The 27,855-nt window shown below is 37.0% G+C and overlaps 5 protein-coding genes and 1 long non-coding RNA gene across 7 annotated transcripts; all 6 read left to right on the forward strand.

The window, feature by feature from the left end:
• The first annotated feature begins 717 nt into the window (after positions 1 to 717).
• LOC147327798 (uncharacterized) lies at positions 718 to 2,424 on the forward strand. Its single transcript, XR_015130049.1, has 3 exons — positions 718 to 915; positions 1,030 to 1,071; positions 1,144 to 2,424. It is a non-coding gene; the product is annotated as an uncharacterized LOC147327798 (long non-coding RNA).
• Positions 2,425 to 3,203: 779 nt separating this feature from the next.
• Positions 3,204 to 5,250, forward strand: LOC147327799 (uncharacterized). Its single transcript, XM_086297589.1, has 7 exons — positions 3,204 to 3,333; positions 3,536 to 3,808; positions 3,903 to 3,959; positions 4,145 to 4,318; positions 4,402 to 4,437; positions 4,546 to 4,584; positions 4,713 to 5,250. The coding sequence occupies exons 1-7, from the start codon at positions 3,280 to 3,282 to the stop codon at positions 5,007 to 5,009; spliced, it is 930 nt and encodes a 309-aa protein (XP_086153715.1). The 5' UTR covers positions 3,204 to 3,279; the 3' UTR covers positions 5,010 to 5,250.
• Positions 5,251 to 5,840: 590 nt separating this feature from the next.
• Positions 5,841 to 8,054, forward strand: scpp7 (secretory calcium-binding phosphoprotein 7). Its single transcript, XM_086297591.1, has 9 exons — positions 5,841 to 5,931; positions 6,056 to 6,120; positions 6,410 to 6,454; positions 6,671 to 6,718; positions 6,809 to 6,850; positions 7,091 to 7,150; positions 7,234 to 7,401; positions 7,706 to 7,781; positions 7,915 to 8,054. Exons 2-8 carry the CDS (start codon positions 6,067 to 6,069, stop codon positions 7,736 to 7,738), a joined length of 450 nt encoding a protein of 149 aa, XP_086153717.1. The 5' UTR covers positions 5,841 to 5,931; positions 6,056 to 6,066; the 3' UTR covers positions 7,739 to 7,781; positions 7,915 to 8,054.
• Positions 8,055 to 8,773: 719 nt separating this feature from the next.
• Positions 8,774 to 10,879, forward strand: scpp5 (secretory calcium-binding phosphoprotein 5). Its single transcript, XM_086297592.1, has 11 exons — positions 8,774 to 8,849; positions 8,967 to 9,027; positions 9,115 to 9,168; positions 9,304 to 9,369; positions 9,501 to 9,551; positions 9,671 to 9,739; positions 9,864 to 9,893; positions 10,003 to 10,050; positions 10,148 to 10,198; positions 10,321 to 10,404; positions 10,519 to 10,879. The coding sequence occupies exons 2-11, from the start codon at positions 8,974 to 8,976 to the stop codon at positions 10,534 to 10,536; spliced, it is 525 nt and encodes a 174-aa protein (XP_086153718.1). The 5' UTR covers positions 8,774 to 8,849; positions 8,967 to 8,973; the 3' UTR covers positions 10,537 to 10,879.
• A 5,222-nt stretch (positions 10,880 to 16,101) lies between these two features.
• On the forward strand, positions 16,102 to 18,510 carry enam (enamelin). The gene is made up of 8 exons (XM_086297593.1): positions 16,102 to 16,135; positions 16,325 to 16,401; positions 16,508 to 16,531; positions 16,705 to 16,767; positions 16,883 to 16,924; positions 17,063 to 17,083; positions 17,187 to 17,270; positions 17,839 to 18,510. The coding sequence occupies exons 2-8, from the start codon at positions 16,348 to 16,350 to the stop codon at positions 18,196 to 18,198; spliced, it is 648 nt and encodes a 215-aa protein (XP_086153719.1). The 5' UTR covers positions 16,102 to 16,135; positions 16,325 to 16,347; the 3' UTR covers positions 18,199 to 18,510.
• Positions 18,511 to 19,247: 737 nt separating this feature from the next.
• Positions 19,248 to 23,889, forward strand: cnga1a (cyclic nucleotide gated channel subunit alpha 1a). 2 transcript variants are annotated; one of them, XM_086295687.1, is made up of 9 exons: positions 19,248 to 19,464; positions 20,207 to 20,308; positions 20,404 to 20,463; positions 20,550 to 20,603; positions 20,701 to 20,838; positions 20,930 to 21,034; positions 21,357 to 21,463; positions 21,978 to 22,588; positions 22,690 to 23,889. In XM_086295687.1, the coding sequence occupies exons 2-9, from the start codon at positions 20,229 to 20,231 to the stop codon at positions 23,689 to 23,691; spliced, it is 2,157 nt and encodes a 718-aa protein (XP_086151813.1). In that variant the 5' UTR covers positions 19,248 to 19,464; positions 20,207 to 20,228; the 3' UTR covers positions 23,692 to 23,889. The 2 variants fall into 2 exon arrangements, with proteins under 2 accessions (XP_086151813.1, XP_086151812.1); XM_086295686.1 differs by having other exon boundaries at positions 19,249 to 19,464; positions 20,401 to 20,463.
• The last annotated feature ends 3,966 nt before the right edge of the window (positions 23,890 to 27,855 follow it).

Here is a 27,855-nt window from a genome sequence, read left to right on the forward strand (position 1 = left end):
ACCATTTAACCACATTTCCTAGTTATCCACAGGTCATCTCCCCACACCCGTATATGGGTTAACTTTAATGGTTCACCATATACAAGCATAGGCGAACCCCTAAATGGAGCGGAGGGAACATCCTTTACCAGATAAGGAAACCAGAACCTTTAGATGGAATGTGCCTGCAATTAAACATTATAGCATCCAACACTATTATCAAAATCAACCTAACATTAATGACAGTACAGGAAATAAAACGAGGTTCACCACATGTCAACAAGATGATTATAGTATTTGGAAAAGATTGAGCAAGTATTGTTTTGCAGGTGGAAATACAGCTCTAGGCAACAGTTTTGCAAGTATATAATGCCTAACCACTTATCAGTCATCCCTGCATTCAGCAACTGCTTATTTGTGTTATATACACATTTGCTTCCATATATATCCATATAACTAGAACATGTTTTAACATGGTGATGCTCTGAATTTTACTTAGATTGGAAATATGAATATAAATTTTAATCTTACAGTATGTGTGTGTCTGTATGTGTATGGGATTAAAAACTCAAAGCTTCTCAGCATGATAAACAGGATGCGGGCCTTTAATGTTGCGAAAACACAATCTAGTCTGCTAATGAAATTGTGTTCACACCTAGTTTGGTTTTGCCTCAGGAGGCGGCCATGAGAACTGACCACATCTGAGGTGAAGTAACATTTAGCGTGGGAGATCAGTGTGGGCACAGAGTCTATTTAAAAGCCAAGGACTGTCTTGGAGATAGACTGCAGGAGCTTGATTTTATTCATTATTGTGCTGTTTACTGTCATACTCTAGTGTGGGAGCTCTAACTATCAAGGGAACTGAATTACACTCTGAACTGCAAGATGAAAGTCTTTCTTCTCATGATTTTATACTTGGTCAATTGCTCTGTTGCTGTAAGTACAAAAATGTCTAAACAGTTTTATTTGATATTTATTGTCAATTTTTATCCCTTATCAAAACCCTTTCTGTTAATATTTAAAACAAATACATTATTTATGTTTTTGTAGAGGCGCCATCATTCATGCAGCAGTGGGTCTGACAGTAGTGAGGTAAGACATAAATAATGCCATAATTGTTTGTAAAGAACACAGTAATATACATTTTTTTCAATGCTTTTGCAGAGTGGCCAACACCGCTGGATTAGACCTTCATTCAATATCTGTACTCTGTTTCCGATTCTATGTGTGCAACCACCTATTCAGCCACAGACTTCCAGGACCACAATCATGTCTACCACTACAGCCCCGAGGGGAGACAGTAGTTGAATAGCATGGATCTGGAAAAAAAAAAGTAGCTTATACTACTTTGGTTTGAACTTTCCAGCATAAGCAGCACAAAGCTGCATAATAATAGGGAAATTGATGCTGTGAGAATGATGTCTGTTTTTTACATTTTGTTACCTTGAAGCCAGAAATGAACCAAATTTTATTGGCATTCAAAAATATTGCATACCGTGTTTGCATATTTTCACATTTCAGTATTGCAGCATCCTTCAACCTCCCTTTACAATGTTATATATGTTTTGTTGATCCTACTTATTTGAATGTTTTGTTTAATTTAAAAAAAACAAAACTTATATAACCAGTGAGGTTGTATGTTGCACTGTGATTTGAAACATTTAAAATTTAGAGAGGCATTCAGTCAGCAAGGTAATGATGAGTTTTGTTAGAGACTAGGCTTCCAGACATTAGTGGGAGGGATGCTGACGACATGCATGCGTAATATCCAGTCAGCGGGTACACACAACACCAACCCTAGATCAACACAGCTTAAGTGAGGGATGATTGCTGAGCTGTTAATGCATGGCTCTGTGCTTCATGAGTTAAACACATAGTACTGCTTTATTTCTTCTTCACACACCCTCTTCAGCAATATTTTCACTGATTGCACAGCACTGCTTGCTCCGCTGATTTGACAAAAAAAAGTAATTAAGATTGTCATTAGCATACACCCTTTTAACAAAGCTAGTATGGTCTCTTACTTTCTCTTTGATGTGATGTGTGCATGAATGTGCATTATAAATGTAATCTCCTGTTTTGTGGATGTCTGCCTAATTTGCAAACTTGGTTAATTTTGTAAACCAGCTGGCAACCAACTTTTAAAGTATGCACTGAATTATATGTATTTTTCATAATTGTTGTATTTGATGCTTTGATGATTTTTTTTTCAGAATAAATTATAATTTGAAAAGAGAACCTTGTTGTGGGATACTGCACTTTTTAATCTATCTATCTATTGATCTATCTATCGATCTATCTACATAGTTAGACAGATACTGCTATTACTAATAACAATTTATTATTATTATTTGGATCCTGTACCCAAATTGCCACTTGTCAGTAATTTTTATGTATGCCGTTTTAGCGTATGATGTTGCAAACAAAATGTTGTGTCAGTTTAAAATGATGGAAAGATATTACTTTATCAAATGTGAAAAAAATGTGTGGTCATAAGTATTATCTGTGTTTCCTTTATTTTGTTATTTGTTATTGAGTGTTTGATTAAAGAAGGTTGATTCAAGGTGATCTACAAAGGAAATTTCTTTTAAACAGAACAACTAAAAGTCAAGCTGGATAGAATTTATACATATTATAATTACTTGCTCTTCAATTTTCTCTCACATTTCAAATACATTTAGTGCTAAGTTAAGCATTTGAGCTCATCTGCAAATTAATTTTAATATTTGAATCAACATATATGTCATTAATGTGTAGTTTGTCATTTTTTTATGTCTTACATTAACTTATCAAGTGTTCATTTTTATGTCTGTTGCAGCTTCAGTTATTTTTCATGTCTGCTTTTTAAGATTCTTTTTTTGCACATCACACATTCTTGGTTTGACCATACTGCAATTACAACAGTGAGACACTGACACATCAGCCACATCAGCCACACCCGTAGGTGCCCGTAGTAGCAGGAAAACCACAAGGCCTCAACTCTCATGCATTTGTTTAATTATTTCAAGAGACATTACACCATCATAATTGAAGAAAAACATGCCGTTTAGGACACTTATTAGATTTTCTTTGGTTTCCACCTCCCTGCTTCATTCAGCAGACGATTAGGTTGAATTTATCTTTCTTCAGTCTGCCATGTGATTGGTTGATCCAGTTTGTGAGCAGTGCATAAGTTGAAGGACCCCTCCATACAGTTTCAATGAATTTACTCCTGAGTGCTCCACGGAGATAGTCCTTAAAGCACCCACTGATCCAGTGGAACTGATTAAAAACCATATCGATTTTGTTCTCTTTTTGGAAATGATTATCATAACGCTGCTGTTATGCTTTACCATAGAAGTCTCTGCAGTACCAGTAAGTAGACTAATAGAATATGGTTTAAAATACAATACTTGATATAATTATATAATTTTATGTTTATTCATTTAATACTGGTTGTCATTTAATTAACATTTGACATTCTATGAACTCTGTGACTCAGTGATAATTTTACCATCTTCTTTCTTTCTTTCTTTCTTTCTTTCTTTCTTTCTTTCTTTCTTTCTTTCTTTTTCAGGTCAATTCAAATGTCCGTCGTCCCCTGCTGTTACAAGGAAGGGAAACAGCAACTCAAGGTGCTCAGCACGTTGTAGCCGCAAACCAGAAACCCGAATCTCCTACGCCAGCCTCTATTTCTCCCAGTGTTCAGCCACAGGCAGGAGGTCTACAGCAGCCTGATCCACAGCCCATTCCTTCACTGCAACAGTACCCCTGGTATCCACAAGGGGGCATGCCCATGCAGCCACTCTTCTATGGACCCCACCAGCTGACACTGCCACAGCAGCATCTAGTAGGAGGAGGCGGGGGAGCTAAGAAAACAGAATATTAACTCTTATTTTAAATTATTTTCTCCCTTTAAAAATGTGTATTGCTGCTTTTTTCAGATTTTCCCACCTTATGGATACTTACCGCTGTTCTCCTCACACTATGGGAATCAGCTGGTAAGCTAAGAGACACGCTTGCTGGAGACAGGAAACCCTTTCATAAGACACAGTATTATGAAAATAAAGACATTGGTATTTTGGCTTTTGGAGTAAGGAGTTAATATTGGAGTTGTAACTTGTGGTGTCGGTGCAGAAATTGTTGATATGTGTTGTTTTGTTTTATTTTATCTTCTCTCCATCAGTTCAGCCCATATGGTTACCCAATGATTCTGGAATCGGCTCTCCCACAAACTCCAGCAAATCAGCTTCCCAACAGTCCAGTGTTACCTGCAGAAAATGCTGCAGGAGTTGCAGTTGCTCCTTCAATAGATGCAACTCAGGGAATACAGCAGCCACAGCAGCAGCTGCAACAACAGGTGTCTCTGCATATACATAATGCAGAATAAGTCAAAAAAAAGAAAAAAGAGTTACAATTATCTAACCGAATTCTCATCCACAGAATCCCCAGATTGTATACATGCTACAGCAACCAATGGTAAATATATAACACCCTCTGCAGACTTAGATGATTAATGCTATTTGCAATTTCACAATTTTCTTTCTGAGAACATTTCACTTGACATATGTTGTAATTCCTTACCAGAGCTCACCTCTTGGCAGTCTTAGCTCTGAGGAACTTCAGGTAACACAGCCAAGATTTTTTTCTTCTTCCAGCTTGTTCAAACAGTCTGTTTAGTGAACTCAGTGATCCCACTAACACTGCCCCTCCCTTGCCTCTTTACAGTATCTTATCTCTGTTTACTGTTTCAGATGGCTGCTACAATGGGCCAATTGGGGGTGTACATGCCTAATGTGCTTACAAACCAGCCTGCGGGAGCTGTCCAGCCCGAGAGCCAGGCCGCAGGACTCACACACCCAGAACAACAAGGCGTTCAGCCAGCTGTGGGGACCTCAGCTGCTGGAGCTCAACCGATAAAGGCACTGCCGTGCTCTGGATCACATCCAAATGCTAGCGGGTTCTCTGCAGGTTTAGCTGGGTCGGATGCTGCCACTGCCCAAAGAACTGCTGAACCCCAGCTTCAGCCCATGCGGGAAACCCTTGTCTGAGACTGTTGTCACCAGTGGAGATAACCCACAACATACAGAGAAAACAAAATGCATTATTGATGGGTACTAACAACTATTCAGTGGAGCTTCTCAAGGATATTACTAACCGTTGCTATTTAATTTCATTTATTATTATTTTACTTAAAAAAATAAATAAATAAAAATAAATGTCAAATAAAAAAGGAAAACAAATAAGGCTGGGCCTGAACTGTTTTGTCTTTCCATGTTACTGTCTTTCATAACCTTCAATTAAATACATTTTAAAACCATAATGTAAGAGAGTGTGCACAGTATTTATCTAATCATCATCCTGAAGCATATTTATCCCAGATTATAGATTGTCATCACACCTCTGACGTATCCACGCAGGCTCAGATACAATGTGCAGTGAATGTCCCTAAAACTGTTGTAAATTTAAAGTTCTACCCAATTCATTGAAAAAGACATTCAGTTTTACAAGTATACATGATCATTTGTAGGTTTTAACAGGCCTCGAAATACTGCTGTTGGTAAAGCATTTATCCTCTAAACATCATCAGGTATAAAGCATCATATTTTCTATTAGGAAAAACACACAGGAGTAAGTAAGGAAGCACTCTTTTGAATTCCAACTCCTACTCCCGAATAACCCTGTTGCCCTTTTTGAGTTTGAGCTGTTGCAAGGAGGCACCTGATAAGACACATTGCAGAGGAATGTGAAATATGTGCTTTTCAAGCCAAAAAAATTATTAAGAGATTTCCCAGACATGCAGCTGCCAGGTTTGTGATCATACAAAGAAAAACGATTGGCTTACCATCAATACCTGTCAAAAGTTTGCTCGCCCTTTGTTTCTCTCAGCAAATAAATAGGCGATCTCACTCTCCTCTAATCACACCTCTCTTCAACAATCCTCCAGTGCTCACGTGCAGCCAGGAAAGAAAGGTAATGTAGATCCTGCTAATATCACATGAAACTGCAAAAGACGTTTTAAATTTGAATGCTTTTTTAAAAGACGTGCACTAAAAACTACCAAATGTAATAACTCAAAATTCTCTTTCTGTCACAGCAAGTTTCAAAATGAAATTTATCGTGCTTGCTGCCTGCATCCTTGGGATGGCCATCTCTGCTCCTGTAAGAAAAATACTTACATTTCTGCCAAAATATCTATTTTCCCTTTCTTTTTCTTTCACATGTAACAATTAACATACAACATTCATCTTCAGTATTTTAGAGAAATATCACCTACAGAGCTTTAATACTCACCTTTGTTTTTTTTAGCAGATGGAGTTTTTCGGTCATTGTTATCCGTTTATGGTGTCTGTTTTTGTCTTTAGCATTAATCAGTAAAACAACATTCAATAACTGTCTGAACATGTTACACTGACCTGCATTACACTGAATTTTATTCTCTTCTTTACAGCTGCAGATATTTGAGGAGTTTGACATCCATTACGCTCCACCTCAGGTACAATAAGAAGCAGCTTGGATCAGCTGGTGGATATCATGACACCCACACACATTAACCACAGTAAAAGCCAGATTTTCAAACTCTGCACGGTGGTCTGTTATGATTTGTTCACCACTGATGTCTTCATAGCTGAACTGCTTTTCTCCAACACGGCTGACTTTTCTCATAAGATTGTGTCCCTGTTAAGTGTATATGATTAAAACTGTATTTCAGGCGGCCCAGGTTATCCCTGCTGGAGTCCCACTTGACAATCTGGAAGTTGTAAGAGTTCAATCATTGTTTTGCACCTTTTCAGAACTTTTCTGTGCATCTGGTGATTATTTCTTTACTATGTTGTTTTAATGCTTCCAGTTGCTCCCTGTTGATGCCCAAAGACACCCTCTTGGAGGACCTGTGAGTAGCACAGTTCATAAATATATATATATAGATATTTACCTATTGAGAGTGTAGTTTGCAGACTTTGATCCAAAGAATGGAAATGGAATAGAAACCTAAATGCTATCTGATAAAAAGAGTTAATTCTATAGACTTTGACGTTTTTAGAGCCTACATGTAATCAAAGAAGAGCCACAAATCAGAAGTATTACAGATTCCAGTGCAATTATGAGTTTCTAAGTCTGTTTTCATTGAAAGGTCCACGGCTTTATCAAGCACGAGATTCCAAATCCGAATGGCATAGGTACCAAGGAGGTGGTAGGTGTCTGCAGAACATATTTTCTCTGGCAAAGGTTTTTCAGATATTTTATTGAATTCACAATTTATTTTATTTTCTGTAGTTCTACCCCTTTGGCTTCAACCTGCCTAATCCAGCTGCAGCTGACCCAGCTGCTCCAGTTGCCCCAGCTGCTCCAGCTGCTCCAGCTGCCCCAGCTGCCCCTGTTGCTCTTGCTGATCCTGTCATTCCTGTGGAACCTCTGAATCCTGTCGTCGTTGCACCTCCCCCAGTAAGAAAGACTATCGCATTTAAATGTATTTAACAAACAATAAGCCTCTGTCATGATTTGATGCTGGCAATATGCAGTTTAGTGCAGTAATAGCTTCAATAGACTTTGACAGGCAATAAAGTGGAGTTGGATTGAACTGAAATTTGTTATGAGGGCAGCCGGTTCATTCCAATAAAAAGGATCACGTCAGACAAACCTCCCAACTATTTCTGCTGAGTTGTGGAAAAAACCGTGACTCATAAATGCACATGTAGGAGACTATCATCAGTCCTGATTCGCTCACCCAAGTCCTCTGTCATTTTAGCGTGGCAAAGATGATGACGATGAAGATGACTAAAACTACTTAGTCAGCAGGAAAAAAACACTCTTGGCACACTCAGGTATCAATTCACATATTCATATATAAAGGTTTTAGCAGTAGTAGTTCATATAAATAAATATGCAAGGATCACATGTTATTTTTCTAGGGGATTGAGTCTCTCAAACTTTCATTTGCTTTTGTCCCCACTGTAGGTGACCAGAGGTGTAAGACTATCTGCTTACTGTGGTGAAAAATCGCCAGCCAGCAATGCTATTTTCTGTGGTGCTATGCATTTTTTGAAATGGTGCTTTATTTGGAAAAAGAAGAATAAAGTCAAAAAGCATGACATGCCTCTTATGAAAAAAAAATTGATGGTTTGCAGTTAAATATGACCAAAAGAAAATATCAAAATAAATGTAGCAGTATATTGTTTCCTCTCTACATGCAACATGAAATGTTTCATTTCTGTGCTTCATAATAAATGAAACAGCTCATTCATCTATTGTTTCTGGTTCTTTGCTTAAGATATATTTCAAATAATAAATATCTGATACTCAGTCCATGAATTATATGCAGCATTTTGCAGATTATTACTGACTTGCTTTTTTGACTATCCACAAATAGCTACAGCAGGCAATTATATTTATTATAAATAATAAAGGCTGTTCTCTGATTTCACTATTATGTGCTGCTTCAGTACAAATTTATTTTTAGAGTAAAACCAGCAAACAAACAAACAAAAAAGGATATAGTATTATATTTATCTATGCTGTATTAACATAAATTTTTAGTTTCAGATATTTGTGCCACCTTATGCAATTGTAGTGAGACTAATGGCAGAATGAGGAGTAAGCAAAGTGAAGGTGTGCTCTGCTCTAGACGGTATAATCAAACAGACGACTCTGCTATTACACAGAAAGTGGATATGACCACTGGTCATTTAGTAAAGCTGAAGACTAGACACCTAAACTCTACCTAGTCATTGGGCAACACCACTCCTATCTCCTGTGACTGGCTCTTTGGTGAGAAAGCAGTGTATAAATATCCAAGTAACTCTGCAGAAGTCACAGTCCAACCTGCTGGCATCATCTCCAACATCAGCATTCATCATTTTCTCCTTTTCTGGTGATTTTTAAAATTTCAGACGGTGAGTTGAGCAAAATTTTAACATTAGCTCCTACATGCCTTTCCAGAAGGAAGCAACCATCCAGTGTGACTGTGGTGGAAGTTTCACAACTTGGAATGATTTATTTTATGTCTGTAGGATAAACATGAAGCTGGCTCTCTTGTGCCTCTGTTTGGCTAGCACAGCCTGTGCTGCACCAGTGAGTGTTAAGTAAAAGCCAATCATTTATTTCATGGAGCTGAAACCTGTCCAATACTTAAAGTTTAACTTCTGTTTATGCCTTTAGTTTCAGTACTTGCCTCATTACACTGGATCCAGGCAACAGATGCCAACTTTACAGGTAATTATGCATACTGCATACTGTTTATCTTCTCTATATCTTCTGTGTATATTCTATATACAGGTTCAAAATACTGCAAACACCTACACAAAATATTGCTGTATACTGAAGTCTTCAAAATTTGCATGCATTCAGATGAACAATCCCTTTACGGCTGGTTTTCCACACACTGGACTACCTGGTGGTTACAGTGTGGAACTGGTATGTCAGACTCTTATTATTACTCAGGTTTATACACGTTTTCAGATCAGCACCATTATTTATTACATTTGGCTCTAACAGTGGCTATGAATCATGATTACAGTACAACATTTATGTTTTTTTTCTCCAAGATTTATCCCCACAGATTTCCAGGAGGTGCAGGTGTTTCAAACCCAGCACAGGTATGCATACATCAGTTTGAGAGAAGTTTTTCCACCTACAAAAAAATAAAATAAAATAGAAATCACCTAACTTCTTTTCGTTGATCCTGATTTTACTTTTGCCTTCTTTCTCTCTGCAGCCCTTTTCATCTTTTGGTCTCATCAAGTACTCCATTCCTCAGCTACCTGGCAGACAGAGTGTTGAAGTAGTAAGTCATTTCTCTTTCCTGTTGCAGATTATGGAAACTTTTGGCCCAGGAAACCTTTCTGCTCATAGAAGTGTTTTAACTGCTTTCTTGAACTTTTTTGTGTCTTGTGTTTTTACAATTCCAGTTCTATGCATATGACTTTGCTCAGCAAAGGGTAAGAATTTTGAACTCTTAGATATTAATTTAAAATTTGAAAATATGAATTTATGTTTGTATATTTCTATATATCATGGGACTAAATACAATATATAATTTTATTACAGATAATCCCAAACATCCCCCCAATGACAAAAGGCCCCATAGTGCCAGAAGTAAGATTTTAGTTATTCTATTTACCCCCAACGTATTTTTGTTGTTTATGTTTAAAAACATGTTTGTTTATTTACCATTATATTTGTTTCCCCACAGGTTCTCCCATTTGACTATCCACCACAAAACATTCCCCAGCAAAATATGAACGTGAGAAAATACAGTAGCAAATAATATAATCTCGTTATGTTTTGAAGAAGCTAATTGTATTGACTGTGTATCTCCATGTTTTGGTAAAGTAGGTGTTTTTTTTTTCTTTTCTTTTTTTCCAGATTCCGCAATTTGACGCTAATGCTCTTCCATCCCAGGACCCCCCAAAATTGCACCTGCAGGATCAGCCCATACAGACAAGCCAGGTAACCAATCAACAGATTGGTCCTTATAAAGCATCTTTAAAAACAAGGGAACACTATTTGAAATGTGTATGATTTTAACAATGCTGATATGAAACTGCTCATTTGTCTTTACAGATGCCAGCAAAGGTGTAAACATGTGAACATTCAGAAATCAGCATTGGAAGAAATTGTCAGTGATGTTGTTTCCGAAAGTGCTAACATGAGTTAAAACCCCACCCACAAATGTTATAAATAACACTTCTTTATTAAGAAATCACAACATTATTAAACTAAAGAGTAATAGGATAATCTGCATAAAATAAGACATAGTCCTGAAGCACTCTTTTATTCCCCTTGTCATTTCCCCACATTAACAATAACCTGTTCTAGAACTGCAGATGCAATGTGATGCTGAATTTTCATCATACTTTAATTACTTCATTCTAACTTTTCCTTAAATGTCATTTTCTTTGAATAAATAAAGTCTACTTTTTGAAGCAAATTTTGATACTTTTACTCATTATTTAAACACTTGTAGATCTGCTTTGTTTTGTTTTTTATTAAAATATACATGTAGTAAAAATAATGTTATTTTTCCTTTAGGATTTAACTTGTGATTTAACATTACACTATTACAAAGCTAGGTGGATTATCAAGTATCAGTTTGACTTTAACTGTGGTGCCATTCAAAAGTACATTTCATACCTTGCTCTATAAAGACCTTGCCCTGGTTAGTGCCTCAGGTCTTCTGTCAGGTGAGAAAATAAATATCTCACTTGTCACATACAACAGCCTCCACACAGCAAAACTTGGTTCCTTTCCCAAAGACTTCTATAAACCTTGGAATTTTTTTTTTTTACTTACAGTCATATCTCTTCAGTACACTTAAATAAATACCAAAGGTTTGGGTATCAGCAGCAACTCTATTTCTATAACTGTGTTGCTAGAAACTTCTAACATACACAATAAACTTGAAATTGATTATTTGAACTGAACTCTTACATTGAAATTTGTGTTGAAAACTAATCTCAGAATGTATGAATAATGAAGAAAAATGCAACAAGTCATAAGAAAAGCATGATTATAAATGATTAAAGACATAAAAATATGTCTATTTTAGAGTTTAGATGTATTCCTGAATGGAATAAACCAAATTCATCTATAAATACTATTGCTTGATTTCAGTTTGCTGAGTTTGGTATGTTTGGTATGTTTAAGACTTAATATTACTTGGCATCACATGAGCTATTTTACCAGAAAATACTCTAGCATTATCAGCCTAAAAATAATATTTTCTAATGAATTAAGTTATGTTTATAAAAAAATATAAATATGCAATCTTATATATGTATAATTTATATAAAAATAAATTTAAAAAAATTAAAATTTGTTCAAAATTAACCGACAAAAATGTAGAACCTTACCTGATTTCAGCATCGGTGGTATAATTTTTAGATCTTCAGTCACATTTTCTTGTACTTGTGGACATAAGTGTAGGCAAAAATGTGTAGAACCGCATGAATGCTGAGAAAACAGCATGTGCCTCCCAGTCTTGCTTCTCACCTCTGGCAATGGCTTTGAGCTTGGAAACTGTGGTCACTTTGACTGAAAACTTGAATCTTCACACGGGTCCCTTTGAAACAGAAAATAATGTTTGCTCTTTGCTTACCTTTAAGTTCCATAATTAAACTGCAGAGCACGGCGTTCAAAGAGCAATTTAAGTATAACACCTACACCAGAGTAATTCTGCACATGCCTGTGAAGATTATCGAATAGGAGATCAGCCATGGTTAAAAGTCAGAATTTTGATCTTTTATAACACAATTTAGTATTTAGTATTTATTTATTTATTGTCATTGTCAAGAACAATGAAATTGCGTTTGGGGCTTCCATACAACCCAAAAAAAAAAGAAAATAATAAATACCCCTTAAAACCCAAGTGTACATATTTAACCCAGTGTGACTCCAATGCAATAAGACAATCCTTAGCAATAATGTTCGTAGAAATTCAGACAAAGACCTGAGAAACATGACAAAATACAACAATGCAACCCATTCAATATTATTGTACTGTGAGATATGATATCAGATATGATAGTTATCTATTTAAGAAAGAGGGGGGGGGGGGGGCAGGAGGGGGAAGAGAATAAAGATATGATGCACCAATGCAGACCAGTTCATTGCTATTAAGAAGTTGGATATGGTTATTGTCCGTGAGAGGGGGGCAGAGAGTTCAGGAGCCTCACAGCCTGTGGATACAGGCTGTTGGCCAGTCTGGATGTTCTGGCCTGTATAGACCTGTACCTTCTCCCTGAGGGCAGCAGATGGAAAAGGTGGCGCGCAGGGTGATGTTGGTCCCGCAGGATACTGTGCACCCTCCTCAGACAGCGAGTGGGGAAGATATTACTGATCTCTGGCAGACTTGTCTGATCTCTGGCAGACTTGGAATTCCCAGAGGTTTTGATCACAGCTTGTATAAAAATCCTTGTTTAGTTCTGCAACATAGCACATACATTATAAACACCATCTAAGTGATGTAAGACACTACTATAGTTTATCACACAGAAGACATGGATTTTCACTGTTGGTGGCAAAATCTCCCCACTGTGAAACGTAATTGTCATAAGAAAATAAAAAACATTACAGGAGAGAGAACGATCTCCCTGATCTTGGCTCACCTGGGGACAAAAGCTTGTCCCAACATGACTGAACACTTACCTCTTCAGAGGCACATCAGAAATGCAGACATTGGCCTCTCACGCTATTACCGTCTCTTCTTCAAAAGATTCTTTCCTGGAACTGTAATTCAAGCCAAAAAGTCCCCTTTTTAGTGTTTTACAGTTATATATGATGTGGATTCACATTACTGATAGTTTAATGTTCATGTTGGGTTTTACCACTGCAGATGTTTGAGGTTTAGCTCATTTTAAAATTCTTTATATACTGGTGCATAGTTTAATCTACAACAATACACCATATTCTATAGGATCATCGTGTTTGTTGTTGTTGTTGTCCTGCAACTGGACCTCTGAAAATACAGGTTTTTTTTAATGCTGTTCTTTATGCTGGCTTTGCAATTAGAATCTGAATGCATGATGGTACCAAGCACATTTTGCTTTAACAAGAACAGCTACATAGAATCTCTAGTATTGTATTGCATTGTATGTATTGCCAGCTTTGGTACCTGTAATACACAAAAAACAAAACAAAAACATACAGCACCTGAAACACTCAAAAAATATACAGATACATGAATCACCAATCTTCCTATAGTGTGAGTGTGTGTGTGTGTGTGTATGTGTGTGCGCGCGTGTGTGTGAGAGAGAGAGAGAGAGAGAGAGAGAGAGAGAGAGAGAGAGAGAGAGAGAGTGTATGAGTGAGGGAATGTGAGAATGCCTGTGTCTTTGTTGTTTGATAATGAGACTGGGAAGCTGCAGTGATGCCCCCCCAGATGGCCCCCCAAGTACTGAAACTAAAGGCATAAACAGATGACCAACTAATTAGGGAATACACATTTTTCCCTGGACACTAGTAGTTGCCAGGGGGTCACCAACTGGTCTCTAGGCCAATGTGACCGGAATCTAATGGCCCCATTATGATCGCCATGTTTCTTGTGTCACAGGTGTTGCATACCCATTTTAACATCACAAAATGTATTGCACGACACAATCTTTGTGGCCGGACGTGCACTTTTGATTTTTGTAACCTGGCACATTGTGCTGGAGCTGCCACAGATAGGTTAAAAACTCAAGTGTACAATCGTGTACAGAAACTCAGAAGACACACAGATATACAGACGTAAATGTTGGAACACTTTGAAAACTTGTTTTGTCGATTTTGTGGAAAAAACTTTGCAACAGGCACAGTCTTGGCTTCCTTTTTAAGTTCTCCTCCTTTATCAGCACTTATGTTTAAGATATTGTCTGAGTGGTGACAACTATCGTTCAGGAGAATACTGCAGCAGCTTCAAGGGCTTAACTATAAATTCAAGTGACTGTGAGATGAGGTTGCAGTGGCAAAGCAAAGCAACCATTGCTGCTTGTATACCTTAAGACTTGAAACTAGGGTTGAATCACTTGTCAGGAAAATGCTCACTGAAGGGAGCTGAAGGGTTGCATTTCTATAGACTTTTATGAAGCTGGAAGAGGATCTGCTTCATGCTAGTCCTTGAAAAATGTTTAGAACACTTTACTCCAGTGAACTGAACGAGGTTCTTTATGACGGTTTACCTTAAGTGAGCCACACCCAGTTATGAGGTTCACTGCTATGTAGAGGCTTTGTAGAGCTTTGATGCAAGTCACGCTTTTAGATTTTTACTAAAAGTAAGTAAAAACCTAAAAATAAAAAAAAAGCTTTATTTCGTTCTGTTGCTTTTGATGTTGTTCTAAGAAACAAAAAAGCATTAAAGCATTTGTTTGTCAAAGCAACAATGTAGCCTTCTGAAACAAAGCATAGTTTGAGAGTTAAAAGTTCTATATTCCTGTTGAAACAGATGATCACATTGTAACCACATTTTTATAACTGCAGTTTTTCTTCAAAGGAGAAAACAGGAATAATCTAACTACATGGCACAACTGTTAACTTTTAAATGACTAATGGAGAGATTGTTATCTTTTGACAAAGTTGATTTACTCAGCGGATTTGAGGTCAGAATAGTATAGAGTTCAGCAAATTACAGACCAACTCCTTCATTATCTGATCTGGAACCTGAAAAAATAAACATAAGTGAGCTATAATGTTCAAAATCACTGTGATGAACAGCCACGCCAGTTAAAGAAACACATTTAGTTAAAACTCAGACACTATAGAAGTGGTGCTTCCCACTGGCACTTACACCCACTGTAAGTTTCAGTAGATGAAAATAATCTTTGGAATACTTGTGTGAAATGTGGTGTTCAATTGAGAAACAATATGTAGTTGTTTAACTTAAGTCACACAATTGTTGTAATACATACAGTGTAAAATACCCCATTGCAGAGGGTATTTTACATGGGGTCAGAATTCTTTCTTAGACTAAAACAGATTATGAGAAAAATGTATGTAAAGGCTAACCAGCCTTTACATACATACAAAAATGTATGTAAAGGCTAACCAGCCTTTACATACATTTCTACACATTATCTCCTGTATGCATAATGAAACATAATGTCTGTAGTCAGTCAAAAAAACTTTTTTTTAAAATACCCCACCCTTTAAAATGCTAAGCTAAAAGAAAGAGCTGAAAAAGTGCAATACTTGAATAGATGTTCTTATAACCTCTGTTCAAGCGAGGAGGATCAACACTGTATTTCATGTTTCTGTAGCTATCACCAGTACTTACATTATTTTTAGTAATAAGATATTGCAGATATTTAAGTTAATTTAAGTTTCCTTTTCACTGTTTTCAAGTCAAACTAAGTAGGGACTCTCTGTCATATCATTACATGCTTATGTCTGCTTCATGGCGTCTCTCTCTGTTTTTTTTTTTGTTTTTTTTCAAAGTTTGGTTTTAGGGCAGTAAAGGTGGGCATATGTGCTAAGCATATTTGTATAGCATGTAATTAACAACAACAGGGGCCTCAACCCTAGATACCTCTTTTTTTTTACCTTTGACATGTAAGGATAATTCTTCAAACACATAGGTGTGCCTGTTCTACTGGATGGGACTGGCTGCTACGTGATATAGCAGTATATAAATTGCATCCATGAGGGACAAGAAGTAGACTTCTTTCTACTGAGGTACTTTTTCACAGTTTCTCTCCAGGACAACAAGGTAAGGTGACTTTACAAACAGAAACTATTTCTCATTTTTTGGGGCAACCTTGTTGTTTTCACAAATATTTTTAATCTAATTTTTTTTAAACTATTTCTCTCTTGATTTTCTTAAAGTGCCCCCCCTATTCACCAAAGAAAATTAAGAAAAATTGAGATAAAAGTCTGGGTTGTATGTTATATTATACAGATTTTTCTACTGAACCTGTCAAAATGAAGCAGCTTGTTCTCTTCATGTGCCTCTTGGTCTCTACTCTCGCTGCCCCTGTAAGTCTAATATTGTGTATTATTAAATCTGCCATCTGATACCATTTTAAAACACAGTTATCCACATCTAACTGTTGTTTGCTCACTTCTATTTCTGAAATTGCAGTTTCCAGCAAGCGAAAGCAGTGAGGTAAGATGGCCTTTTCAACTTTTCTGTTTTGAGTGTTGGATCCGTCTGCTATGACATGTAATGCTATGTTTTTGTCATGCCATCAGTTGGGCACTATGATCGTTGTCTGACAGACAGGGTATAATTGGCTTAATTGCACCGCATGTCTGAAGATGCCTGGTATTTATTTGCAGATTGCAGCACATGCTAATGAGGCCCTGAGGTGGATGGAGATGTACAGGCTGTACCAGCAGCAGGTAATGGGGGTTCATTGATGTTTGAAGTAAAAAAGAACTTCAGATAGACCTTCCATGAATGCTCATTTATGATTATAAATCTGTTTTAATTCCTATTATTGTTGTTTCTTTCCAGGGAATAGTCCAAAATCCCTTCATTCCCTCTGCTAATTCTCCCGTAAGTTTACTCTTGTTAGCCTCTTACAGGAGCTTAGTGGTGGATTTTTGTGAAAACTAAAAATAAGCATATTTGGCATGATTGCTGAAGTTTGTGTGTTACTTATTTGCAATCTGACATAAAATTATGTTCTTTTAGGCTGTCTCAGCTGGGGCCACTGTGAGCATACACACAGCACTGTGACATTGCATATACACATTTATTTCCTGTTATATATATTATTATTACAAATAATAATATAGGCTATATACATTTAATATAGGTGGATGCAGCACCAGCCCAACCTGCTGATGTCCCTCCTCCAGCTCCCGTCCCTGTTGGAGATGCTTCAGAGGAGGAGACAGAGGTGCTCAGGCATCATAGTTTCATGCTGAACTGTATATTGATTGTTATTGAGAAATTCATGTGTACATTTTCTTCCCTGTTTAGAGAAATATTTACTAATATTTTCTCGTATCTTGTTTATTCACAACAACTTCTCTGTCCACAATGGATTGGTTTAAGAATAGCCTAAGTGTAGAGCTAAAAACAAACTGGGAAAAACTTGTAATGCATGTAGAACAAACACATTCCATTGTAGAATAAATTGAGGCTTTTCTCAATTTTCCTCAGAGACCTGAATAAATAAATTTAGGCTAAATTGACAACGGCGGTAGACGCTATGTGCAAACACTGTTAAAACAGAGCTAGAACAAGAAAAGGACACATTCAGGACAGACGACACTCTGACGGGTGTAACAAGGCAAAGAAACATAGACTGTTACACATTTTGCTGGAGCATTAGTTCAAACAATAACTTTAAATATGACAGCGTCACAAGCATAAACCCTGAACATGAAGCAGCTAACTTCAAAAATTCATCATTTTTTGTCAACATATATATGACATGATTTTTTCCCATTTCTTTGGCACAGGATGGTAACCCTGCCACCAAAGCTGCAGGACGTGCCCTGCTGAACTCTGATGAGGTAGAGGAGGCCGAGGAGGTGGAAGCAGAGCCTTCAGCAAACCCTGCAGCGGTAGAGCCAGCTGTAGTTGACGTCCCCATAGATGTTGCTCCAGTTGATGATGCTGCTGCTGTGGATGTACCTCCTGTTGATGTAGTTCCTGTTGACAGTGCCCCAGCAGCCCCTGAGGTGGCCGTTGATCCAGCTGCCCCTGCCACCGCCGATATACTTGCTGCTGCTGATGTCCCAGCTGAGGTTGACGCCCGTGCCACTGATGTCGGTGAGGCTAACATGACAGGAGGGCCAGCAGATCCCACTGCACTGTAATCTGCCTCTCATCACCAGCAACAATACTCCTCTGTTAGCAAATAGAACAAAAGCTGAAAACAGATACAGGTGATGTAGTTAAAAGAGACAAAAAAAATTATTTGGGAAAAAATTGAACACTTTGTAAAGAGAATAACCAAAATGTGTTTTCAGACCTAATCTAAAAAGGGTTTTTTTGTTTGTGGTTTCTCTCTTTTTCTGTAGTTCTGTAATTGAAAGTTTATTCTTAGTCATCAACACATTGTATAAATGGTTGAGGATTATCTTATGTTTTATTGTTTTGCTGTACTGTCCACAGTATTAAACCATTAAAGTGCCAAAAAATAACATATCAGTATTTTGTGTACACGATCTTTATCTTGTTGTGTGCCACTGTTACCTCAACAGTGTTTCCTTCTAGTCAATGTTCTCCTGAGTTTCATCAGTGACATAAACACATCAAAATCACACACTGTCATCTCCATTTATACTTATTTCAACACTAAACCAAAACAAATTAAAGGACATTAAACTCCTGCAAAGATGCTTCAGCTCAAATGCAAACTGTGAAATTTGCTGTCATAAAACTGCAAACACCACATCAGCCAACAGGGAGAGCCACTGAACCACAGGATTTCTACATATACTCCTGTACACGTTTTTCACCGATAGAGGTTCTGCTTTGATTTCACACGAGACATTATTGTTCTTTTATGCCTGATCTGGAATCTGTTTTACTGGACATGATCTAATAGGATTAAAGGAGGATATGGAGGAGAGTGCTGACTGAGCAGGAGTAGTGTGTGTGTGTGTGTTAGAGTGCGTGTAAGCGTGTGTGTGTGCAAGCAGACTAAATCCTCTGTTCCGCAAATGATCAGGAAAATTATAGCTTGTTGCTGAATTTTAAAAACAATGTCAACACATAATGGTTTTCAGTGTTGTGGATCCTGAGTAGGAGGTTAACTGAGGCTTGTCGAAACTTCACTTAAATGTATCTCATCTCCCGCTGGAGTGGACAAGCAGGGAGGATGATTGAGTTTGCCACCACTCTCCTCAGACAAGTCTAATCCCCAAATCCTCATCAGGGTCACTGAGACTCTATGACACAGTTAGATGGACTCAGTACCTACAGGTGTTAGTTGCCTAGTTACATGTTGTTATACATTATTAAATAGCATTCAGTGATTGATGATACAATAAATCTGTGGATACCGTGAGTGTCTAAGTTCCAGGAAAGTACACAACTAAAGGGAAATGGACTTTAAATTACATTAAGGATCGGAAAAGGTAAGTTTAGTCACACGATACTGTAAGTTCTTTTTGTAGCATCATCTATGTGTATGGCTAAATAATTCATTTAGACCTGTAAAACAATGTGCTTACCAGCTGAGACTGACACTACAAATGCAATAGTAACATTGGATATAAGTGACACATGATGCAGATGAAGACAGTAAAATCTTTTTTTTTAATGGATTGATTTATTCATATATATATATATATATATATATATATATATATATATATATATATATATATATATATATATATATGTGTGTGTGTGTGTGTGTGTGTGTGTGTATTTATTTATGTATTTAGACCTCGAGGCAACTGTTGTTGTTGTTGTGATTTGGTGCTATATAAATAAAACTGAATTAAACTTTATATATTTATAAATATATTTTTTTTTACATATGTAAGAATTGTATTTATTTAGTTATTTATTTATTCAGGCATTAATCATTTATATGTTTATTTGTTGTCTCAGTAAACAAGTTTTGACAGCACAACACATTTCTGCTTCCATGGGTTGCTCTTGTTTGTAAAAAGAAAACATCAAATCAAATCAAAAAGTTCCTATGGTAAATCAAAAAGCAGATATATTTTTCAGTTTTTTTTCTTTTAAAGCTAGGTGATCAAACAACTGCCAAAATACGTCCTGTTTCAGTTTAAAATATGTGTAAACCAATTTAGAACCCAACACTACTTAAATGAAGTTGTCATCCTGAAAAATATTTTATTGCTGCAGAGTATACTACAGTTCTGCTGCAATGGCCACTACCACCCAGGCCTTGCTCACCTCGCCACCTTATGTTCCACCTCACTTTACCAGTGACAGTGACGATGACATGTGAGCAAAACTTAAATATAAATACACAAAGAATAATAATGACAAAAAAGCAAAGATTTGTCAGTTAATAAAATGTGCTGTGTTTGTTTCAGAAGTTCACCTCAATCAACGCCTCTTCATATAGGCAACACGAACAATAACAACAACAATGAAGAGTAAGTACAATTTGGAGTCATGAAAAAAGTAAAGGCTTAGATTCCTGTAATCACGTTAAACATGTTGCATTAATCGTTTTTTTCAGAGAGAAAAAGAAAAAAAGGAAAAAGGAGAAGAAGGAAAAGAAGGAAAAGAAAGAGTATTGATTTTTATCTCCTCACCTTTTAGGAAATGTTACTATGTTATTAAGGATAACCGGTGCTCAGTATTCTCTAATTTATTATTGCACATTACAGAAAAAAGGAGAAGGAGAAGAAGGAGGAGGAAGAAAAAGAAAAAGAAAAAGAAAAAGAAAAGGAGAAAGAAAAAGAAAAGGAGAAAGAAAAAGAAAAAGAAAAAGAAAAAGAGAAAGACAAGAGCAAGGACAAAGATAAGTAAGTACATAATTTACAGAAACTTCAAAATAAATTTATGTGTTGTATGATTTTGAGTATTTATTTTACACTTTCATTCTTTCCTCCACAGGCCAGCAGAAATATTTGTCATTAATCCTGCTGGAAATTTGTATTACAACTGGCTGTTTATCATTACGCTACCAGTGATGTATAATTGGACCATGATCATAGCCAGGTGACCTTGATAAATCAGTCATTCTTCCATCACTAAAGGTCAAATATTTACATGATTTCATTTGGTTGTTTGTTTTTAATATCCTACTTCATTAAAACTACTTTTAGCTACAGTTTGGTTTCATGCACAGAAATAGTTTTTTTTTTTTTTTTTAAGTGAGAAGTTGTGTTTTTTAACATTGTATTGTCTTTTTTTCTGTTAGTACAGATTACTGGGTTAATGGGGTGCGACAGTAGCACAACAGGACATAGTCCTGAGATATTCAACATTGTTAATTTACAAACCACCCTCACTGCTGGTGGTTGTCTTCTCTTGCAAACAGGGCTTGCTTTGAGGAGTTGCAGCATGACTACATAATTTACTGGGTTATTCTGGACTACACCTCAGACCTTATCTACCTGGCTGATATGTTCTTCAGGGCCAGAACAGGTGAAAGACTAACCTTACCATTCTGCAGAAATATTTTCAAAATGTGATATAGTTTTCCTCAAAGCACTAATTAGACTTACACAGATGAAATGAGTGGCCAGTGATGTCATCGTTTCTCCTGGTCATGTTATATGTAAGTGATGATGTGGTTCTGTCTCTCTACTGCAGCACAGCAATCAACTATCATCCAGCAAGACTCAAAATGGAAATTTGTACTGCTGAATTCATGTTAGAAAACATCCCTTTCTAACATGAATTCCCTTTCTGGATATAATTTTTGTACTCTGATCAACAGAAAAAAAAAGACTTGTTGAAACTGCTTTACTATAAGATATCTAGAGCATTATTTACACCACCAACTACAAATCTTAAAGCTGCTAATAATTACAGTTTGAACGGTGATCCTGTGTGCAATTAAAAGGTGATTGTTGCAGTAGAAGGGAACATTCAATTCCATATAGTATTTAAAAACACAATGTCCCTGTAAATGGTAAACACTGTCTTTCAACTGCAGGTTACCTTGAACAAGGCCTACTAGTGAAAGATAAGAAGCTGCTTTTGGATCGATACATCAGCAGCTTTCAGTTTCGTCTCGATGTTCTCTCCATGCTGCCCACTGACATCTTCTACTTCGTCCTTGGCATCGACTACCCAGAGATCCGCATAAACAAGCTTCTGAGGATTGGGCGCATGATGGAGTTCTTTACCAAAACAGAGACTAAAACCAATTACCCCAACATCTTCCGTATTGCAAACCTTATCATGTACATCCTTATTATCATCCACTGGAATGCCTGCTGGTATTTCTCTTTTTCCAAATCTATTGGATTTGGTGCTGATGACTGGGTTTACCCTGCTCTGGATGATCCTGAGGAGCCTGAGTTTGGACAGCCCATGAGGAAGTATGCTTTCAGCCTGTACTGGTCCACACTGACTCTGACAACTATTGGAGAAACCCCACCACCAGCTTTGGACTCAGAATTTCTCTTCCATGTTGTGGACTTTTTAGTTGGAGTCCTAATCTTTGCCACCATTGTGGGAAACATTGCCACCATGATCTCCAACATGAATGCAGCCCAAGCCCAGTTCCAGTCCCGCATTGACAACATTAAGCAGTACATGCAGGTAAATAAACATTGATCAAAAAAGTCTAGATCAAAAGACGTAGTAAAATAATCTAGTCTTTAAATATTATTTTAATCCTCTTGTTTTCTTTTCATTTGCAGGTTCGAAAGGTTAGTAAGGACCTAGAGTTGCGAGTCATCAAGTGGTTTGACTATCTGTGGAATAATGGCAAGGCACAGGATGAAAGAGAAGTGCTGAGATATCTCCCAGACAAGCTAAAAGCAGAAATAGCCATCCAAGTCCACATGGAGACGCTAAAGAAAGTTCGGATTTTTGCAGACTGTGAGGCAGGCCTGCTGATTGAGCTGGTGCTCAAACTCCGGCCACAGGTGTTCAGCCCTGGAGATTACATCTGTAAGAAAGGCGACATTGGTCGTGAGATGTATATTATCAAAGATGGAAAACTGGCAGTCGTTGCCGATGATGGTGTGACACAATTTGTTGTACTCGGAAGCGGCAGCTATTTTGGTGAGATTAGTATTCTTAATATTAAAGGTAGCAAAGCGGGTAACAGGCGGACCGCCAACATTCGCAGCATTGGATACTCAGAGCTCTTCTGCCTTTCCAAGGATGACCTGATGGAATCATTGTCAGAGTATCCAGATGCCAAAGGCATGCTTGAGGATAAGGGTCGGCAGATCCTGATGAAAGATGGTCTTATAGACTTGGATCCAGCTAATATCAAACCTGAGCAAAAAGAGCTGGAGGAGAAGGTAAACAAATTGTATGGTACCATGGAGCTGATGCAAGTCAAGCTGAAGAAGATCTTACGAAATAACGAAAATGCAGACAAAACTCTAAAACATCGTATTATAGATCTTGAGCGCTTAACTGGAGAGGAGGTAGAAGAAGATGAGGAAGAAGGAGAAGATAAAAAGGAAGAGAAAGAGGGGGGTGGGGAGAAAAGGGAAGAGGAAAAGGTAGAAGAAGAGAAAAAGGAAGAAGGGGAAAAAGTAGAAGAAGGGGAAAAGGAAGAAGAGGAAAAGATTGAGATGACAAAAGAAGATGAAGAAAAGCAGGAAGAGGAAAAAACAGATGAAGGAGGAGATGAAGAAAGAAAAGATGAAGACACCAAAGAAGAGAAGGAAGAAGAGAAAAAATAAACAATAATTTATGTAATGCACCAAGCTCTTTTTTTTATGTAGCTACAATAGAATGCTTATCATAATGAAGTGGACTTTGTACTTTAATGATTCAGTAATAATATAAAAGACAACATATGAAACACTATAGATGGACTGAAATACCTTAAAAGGTGTTGCTATTCTATATGTGTAATAAAATTAACATATTATACAAAATCTTTTCCCATTTTTATATTCTCATTCAATTAAACATTGGGCAGACAAACACACTATGAGCAGCAATACTCGGGTAGGCTGTAGCACTAAAAGACACTTGTTTGGTGCTAAGGGGCTCAAAGTGTCAAATTTTGACCCTACCATCTAAATGTTGGATAAGAAATTGAGACATATTAGATCAGGAATCATTTTTACAATCTTCTATTGTCAAAATTTGTTGAGCTGTGTAAATTGTAACATCAGTTTCCTGTTCTTAGCAGACATGAGTTGCGCCTTTTTGCGGTCTTCTGCTGTTTTAGCCAGATGAGCTAAAACAGCAGATGCTCCTCTGCATACCTTCACTGTAATGAGTGGTTATTTTAGTCACTGTTATCTTCCTATCAACCTGAAGCAGCAGGGGCAACATATTTTTACCCAGAGAACTGCGGCTCATAGGTGTTTTCTTTTTTTCTTCCCCATCCTAAAGCTCTTTTTGAGCTTCATCTTTGGTCATCTTGACCATATCAACATGCCTAAATGTTTTGTGTTTTTGGCACATTGATGGGTGATGAGATATTTGCTTTAACAAGTTGTTCAGCAGCTCTTCCCAAGAGAACAACTGATGATTATCTGTTTGCCTGGGGATGGTAACTGATAAGAATTTAACGATTCCGATTGCATCACTGATTCAATTCCTTATTGATTCTCATTGGGTTCTCATTGACTCTGCCTTGAGAGTCACCATCATCACAAGCCAATATGTCAAAGGTATTACATTGATCCAAATTATTTGTGTGCTGTGTGGTCAAATGTTTGTGAATGTTGGAAGTATTTCCCCTCTTTGCTGTGATTGATGTTGGGGTCATTACTCAAAAAAACATATTACACATTTTTCTGTAATAAAGTACACTTAATTACATACTTAATTACTTCCAGGCAAAAATAATTTGTTACATTTAGTAAATGATTGTCTTGACATGAAACACATTGTCTTATATTTACCATTTAACAATATAAAACCCATAGGCTACATTCTCATACACCAACACAAATCCCTATCCTGTGGACACACATATGATCTTTCCTTTAGTATTTAGGGATAATAAAAAAAAAGACAACAGCACAAACGAAAGATCAATACCACCAAAAAGAAACTTTAAAGTGATCACCAATGTCATATTACTTTAGAAACATGAACAGGTAGAAACAGTCCAACAACCAGACCCTGAACTTTACAAGCTGAAGTTCAGGGTCTGCTTGCTTGCTTGCTGGGCTGGGCTCAGCTTTAACATCACTTTGGCTAGCGTTGGCATGCTTTCTATGCAGATGCTTGCAAAGCTAACGTTTTTTTTTTTTGGGGGGGGGGGGGGGGGGGGGGTTGCAGCATAATGCAGCTATTTCTGTCATGGATGCAGTTTCCACTTAACCACCATGCTCTCGTCCAGTTGTGCAATAAAAATAAAAGCAATTGTCATATCCAGGGTGCAGACTACGCCACTATTTTCCTCCTCCAGCATATAACCTGGAATCAGCTGGTTGTAGCACAAGTGCAAGTGGAAGCAATAAGCAAAATCCATAGGCAAGCTGTCTAACAATTCCAAGTAGTGACGACATGAATCATAAGTAGGTCAACCAAAAAGGGAAAACTGACTTTAAGAGGCATTAAAAAAATCTATGAACTGTTTCATTAAAAAAACAAACAAACAAACAAACAAAAAAACAATCTGAAAAATGCAATATAGCCTTTAATCCAAATATTAGGAAAGCTTTTCATATTTGGCTTTGGACAAACCCACAAGTTGGACACACTAGTTCAGCTCATTAGTTCCCATGCATGGGTTGATGAGTTCAAACTGAGAGGCTGTCATACATAAGTGTGTATAAATAGAGGCCCAGGCACTGGCCCTTTTTGATGGAGTCACAAACTTAAAAATTCTGGAACCTCAAGTCAAATCTCTTTCATATAAATGATTTGAGGCTAATTTAAAACTATCATTCAGTGACCTGAAATGGTGTATGACTTTGCTAATAGCACTAGGAATGATAATTGAAAATGTTATTTGCAGAGAGAGGAATCATAGTTTAATAATGGCCAACATGGCTCAGTTTTTTTAGTTCTTTATTTAATGATTCTTGTGGGGAGGGAAACAGAACAAACAACCCAATATCATGGCAAAGAGTGTATCAGACACGCCACTTCAATGTGTACATGTCACACTTTGCCTTTCCAAAGCTTGAAATGAATATACATGCAGAAGTTGCACTTCCAGCAGGAGGAGGTAATATATTTAAATCCAAGAAGTTAGTAGTGACCAAGGAAGGTATGAAGTACATTCCAGGGTCCTCTTACAAATGATTAAGATAGGTATGTATTTACATGTAAATGTATTAGCAATGTCTCTTCGACATAAAAAATCTCCCTCTTTTGGTACTGTAGCTTACTGGAACTTCTGCATGCAGGTCCATTTCACACTTTGGAGAGGCAAAGCGATACATACACACATTGGACTGGCACGTTACATTACATATTTGGCCGTTATACTGGGTTAAGACAAGAGACAGGTAGAAGAAAGTCATATATATATAATATTAATTTACCAATGATTGAATGCAGAGTGATGTAGATACACATAGCGAGTAAAACAATAGCAAACAGTGATTACTGTGTCAGCCAGTCATATAAGTAAACAATAAGCGGCTCATTATAAAAGACCCTTAGGTATTTTATGAATAGGTACATGGAAATTCTTGTATGGATTCACTGCTGCTAGGAATTGGACCGGTGGTTAATTTAAGTATGTGGGATAGCCTTAACCAAGTAGTGTTGGTTCTTAAATCTAACCAAACAGCACATGAAGCAAGAGAACATAAAGTCTAAAAGAATGGAGTCAAATTGAAGTCAAGGAGGGTGAGAGTCGCCTCCTTTTTGGTTTCACATACTGTTGTTTCAACAGTGTTCTTTATAATTCTTATTATAAATGCCAGTTATTATTTAACAATTAAAGAAAATTTTCATGTTAGTCATACACTATGTAAATAATTGAGCTTATTTTCCATTTCATTGTGTTCAAATATTAATACTGCAGTGAAGATTACTGCAAAAAGTGGAGCCTATGGTGTCACTAAATTGATATTCCTAGTAGTCTGTTTTTCTCCTCAAGTGAAACAGGAAGAGCTGGAAATAAAAATCTAAAATGTAACAAAAACATTCAGTCATATGAAGGTACTTTGTATGAAATCACATAGCTGTCTTCAAGAGTGAAGGGACATTTGTGAACCCTGATTTTTTTTCAAAAATAACATAGAGAAATCTCTTGTTTCACATCAAAAGGACCTAATTCTTTTTCACTCATCAGCACTTTATTACTATTGCACTTCACCTGAAAATAAATGAACCGTTTTAGATCAAAGTAAGACATCTGAGAGAACGAAAATAAATGCCACACACTCGGGTCCCCAAATAGAGTGTGAAAGCAGCCAGGCATGTGACTATTGATCATCCTTTGTGCTGTTCTCCCAGTGCTGCTGAACGTATGGCACTAGCAAAGAGTTTGTGAGCTCTCATATGTAAATCAGTGATAAAGCCAAACCAAGAAGAAAAGCAACTCATTTGAGATAACTCACAAGGATGAATGAGTAACACAGAGGACTGTAATTTGTTGGCGCTTGGAAAATTAACAAGGTGCATTCTGAGAGCAGAACATCTTGGTCCTGATTAATGAAGAGATGACAGCAGGTTCATTGCACTGTACTTCAGATGGTAGCAATTTAGTGTTTAATTAAAAGTCCATTTTCTCTCAATAAGACAGAATAAACAGATATGCATTCAAAGGTTTATGAAGTCAAGCCTATCTCTATTGTTATACAGATTCACTTTTGGATTCTATAATGTGTCAAAAGCACCAAAACCCAATTAATGTGTTTCAACTTTATTCTTTTTTTATTGATTATTCTTTTCTTCCAACTGTATAAGATAAAGGTCTAATC

Source organism: Aulonocara sp. 'chitande type north' Nkhata Bay, linkage group LG6 (assembly GCF_057382095.1).
Source record: "Aulonocara sp. 'chitande type north' Nkhata Bay isolate Kocher_YH1m ecotype deep benthic linkage group LG6, A_spYH_male_GT1.1, whole genome shotgun sequence".
Lineage (NCBI taxonomy): Eukaryota > Metazoa > Chordata > Actinopteri > Cichliformes > Cichlidae > Aulonocara > Aulonocara sp. 'chitande type north' Nkhata Bay.

What these genes read in the sequence shown, in the direction of transcription:
- cnga1a (XM_086295686.1), top strand. Translation starts at nt 20,229, where the DNA reads ATGGCCACTACCACCCAGGCCTTGCTCACCTCGCCACCTTATGTTCCA. An exon ending in AATAACAACAACAATGAAGA is followed by an intron (nt 20,464 to 20,549) that starts GTAAGTACAATT and finishes CGTTTTTTTCAG; the next exon opens with AGAGAAAAAGAAAAAAAGGA. An exon ending in TGGACCATGATCATAGCCAG is followed by an intron (nt 21,035 to 21,356) that starts GTGACCTTGATA and finishes TCTTGCAAACAG; the next exon opens with GGCTTGCTTTGAGGAGTTGC.
- scpp7 (XM_086297591.1), top strand. Translation starts at nt 6,067, where the DNA reads ATGAAATTTATCGTGCTTGCTGCCTGCATCCTTGGGATGGCCATCTCT. An exon ending in GGATGGCCATCTCTGCTCCT is followed by an intron (nt 6,121 to 6,409) that starts GTAAGAAAAATA and finishes TCTTCTTTACAG; the next exon opens with CTGCAGATATTTGAGGAGTT. An exon ending in TCGTCGTTGCACCTCCCCCA is followed by an intron (nt 7,402 to 7,705) that starts GTAAGAAAGACT and finishes CTGTCATTTTAG; the next exon opens with CGTGGCAAAGATGATGACGA.
- enam (XM_086297593.1), top strand. Translation starts at nt 16,348, where the DNA reads ATGAAGCAGCTTGTTCTCTTCATGTGCCTCTTGGTCTCTACTCTCGCT. An exon ending in CTGTCTCAGCTGGGGCCACT is followed by an intron (nt 17,084 to 17,186) that starts GTGAGCATACAC and finishes CATTTAATATAG; the next exon opens with GTGGATGCAGCACCAGCCCA. An exon ending in CTTCAGAGGAGGAGACAGAG is followed by an intron (nt 17,271 to 17,838) that starts GTGCTCAGGCAT and finishes TCTTTGGCACAG; the next exon opens with GATGGTAACCCTGCCACCAA.
- LOC147327799 (XM_086297589.1), top strand. Translation starts at nt 3,280, where the DNA reads ATGATTATCATAACGCTGCTGTTATGCTTTACCATAGAAGTCTCTGCA. An exon ending in CACTGCCACAGCAGCATCTA is followed by an intron (nt 3,809 to 3,902) that starts GTAGGAGGAGGC and finishes TGCTTTTTTCAG; the next exon opens with ATTTTCCCACCTTATGGATA. An exon ending in TTAGCTCTGAGGAACTTCAG is followed by an intron (nt 4,585 to 4,712) that starts GTAACACAGCCA and finishes TTACTGTTTCAG; the next exon opens with ATGGCTGCTACAATGGGCCA.
- scpp5 (XM_086297592.1), top strand. Translation starts at nt 8,974, where the DNA reads ATGAAGCTGGCTCTCTTGTGCCTCTGTTTGGCTAGCACAGCCTGTGCT. An exon ending in AACAGATGCCAACTTTACAG is followed by an intron (nt 9,169 to 9,303) that starts GTAATTATGCAT and finishes GCATGCATTCAG; the next exon opens with ATGAACAATCCCTTTACGGC. An exon ending in GCAGACAGAGTGTTGAAGTA is followed by an intron (nt 9,740 to 9,863) that starts GTAAGTCATTTC and finishes TTACAATTCCAG; the next exon opens with TTCTATGCATATGACTTTGC.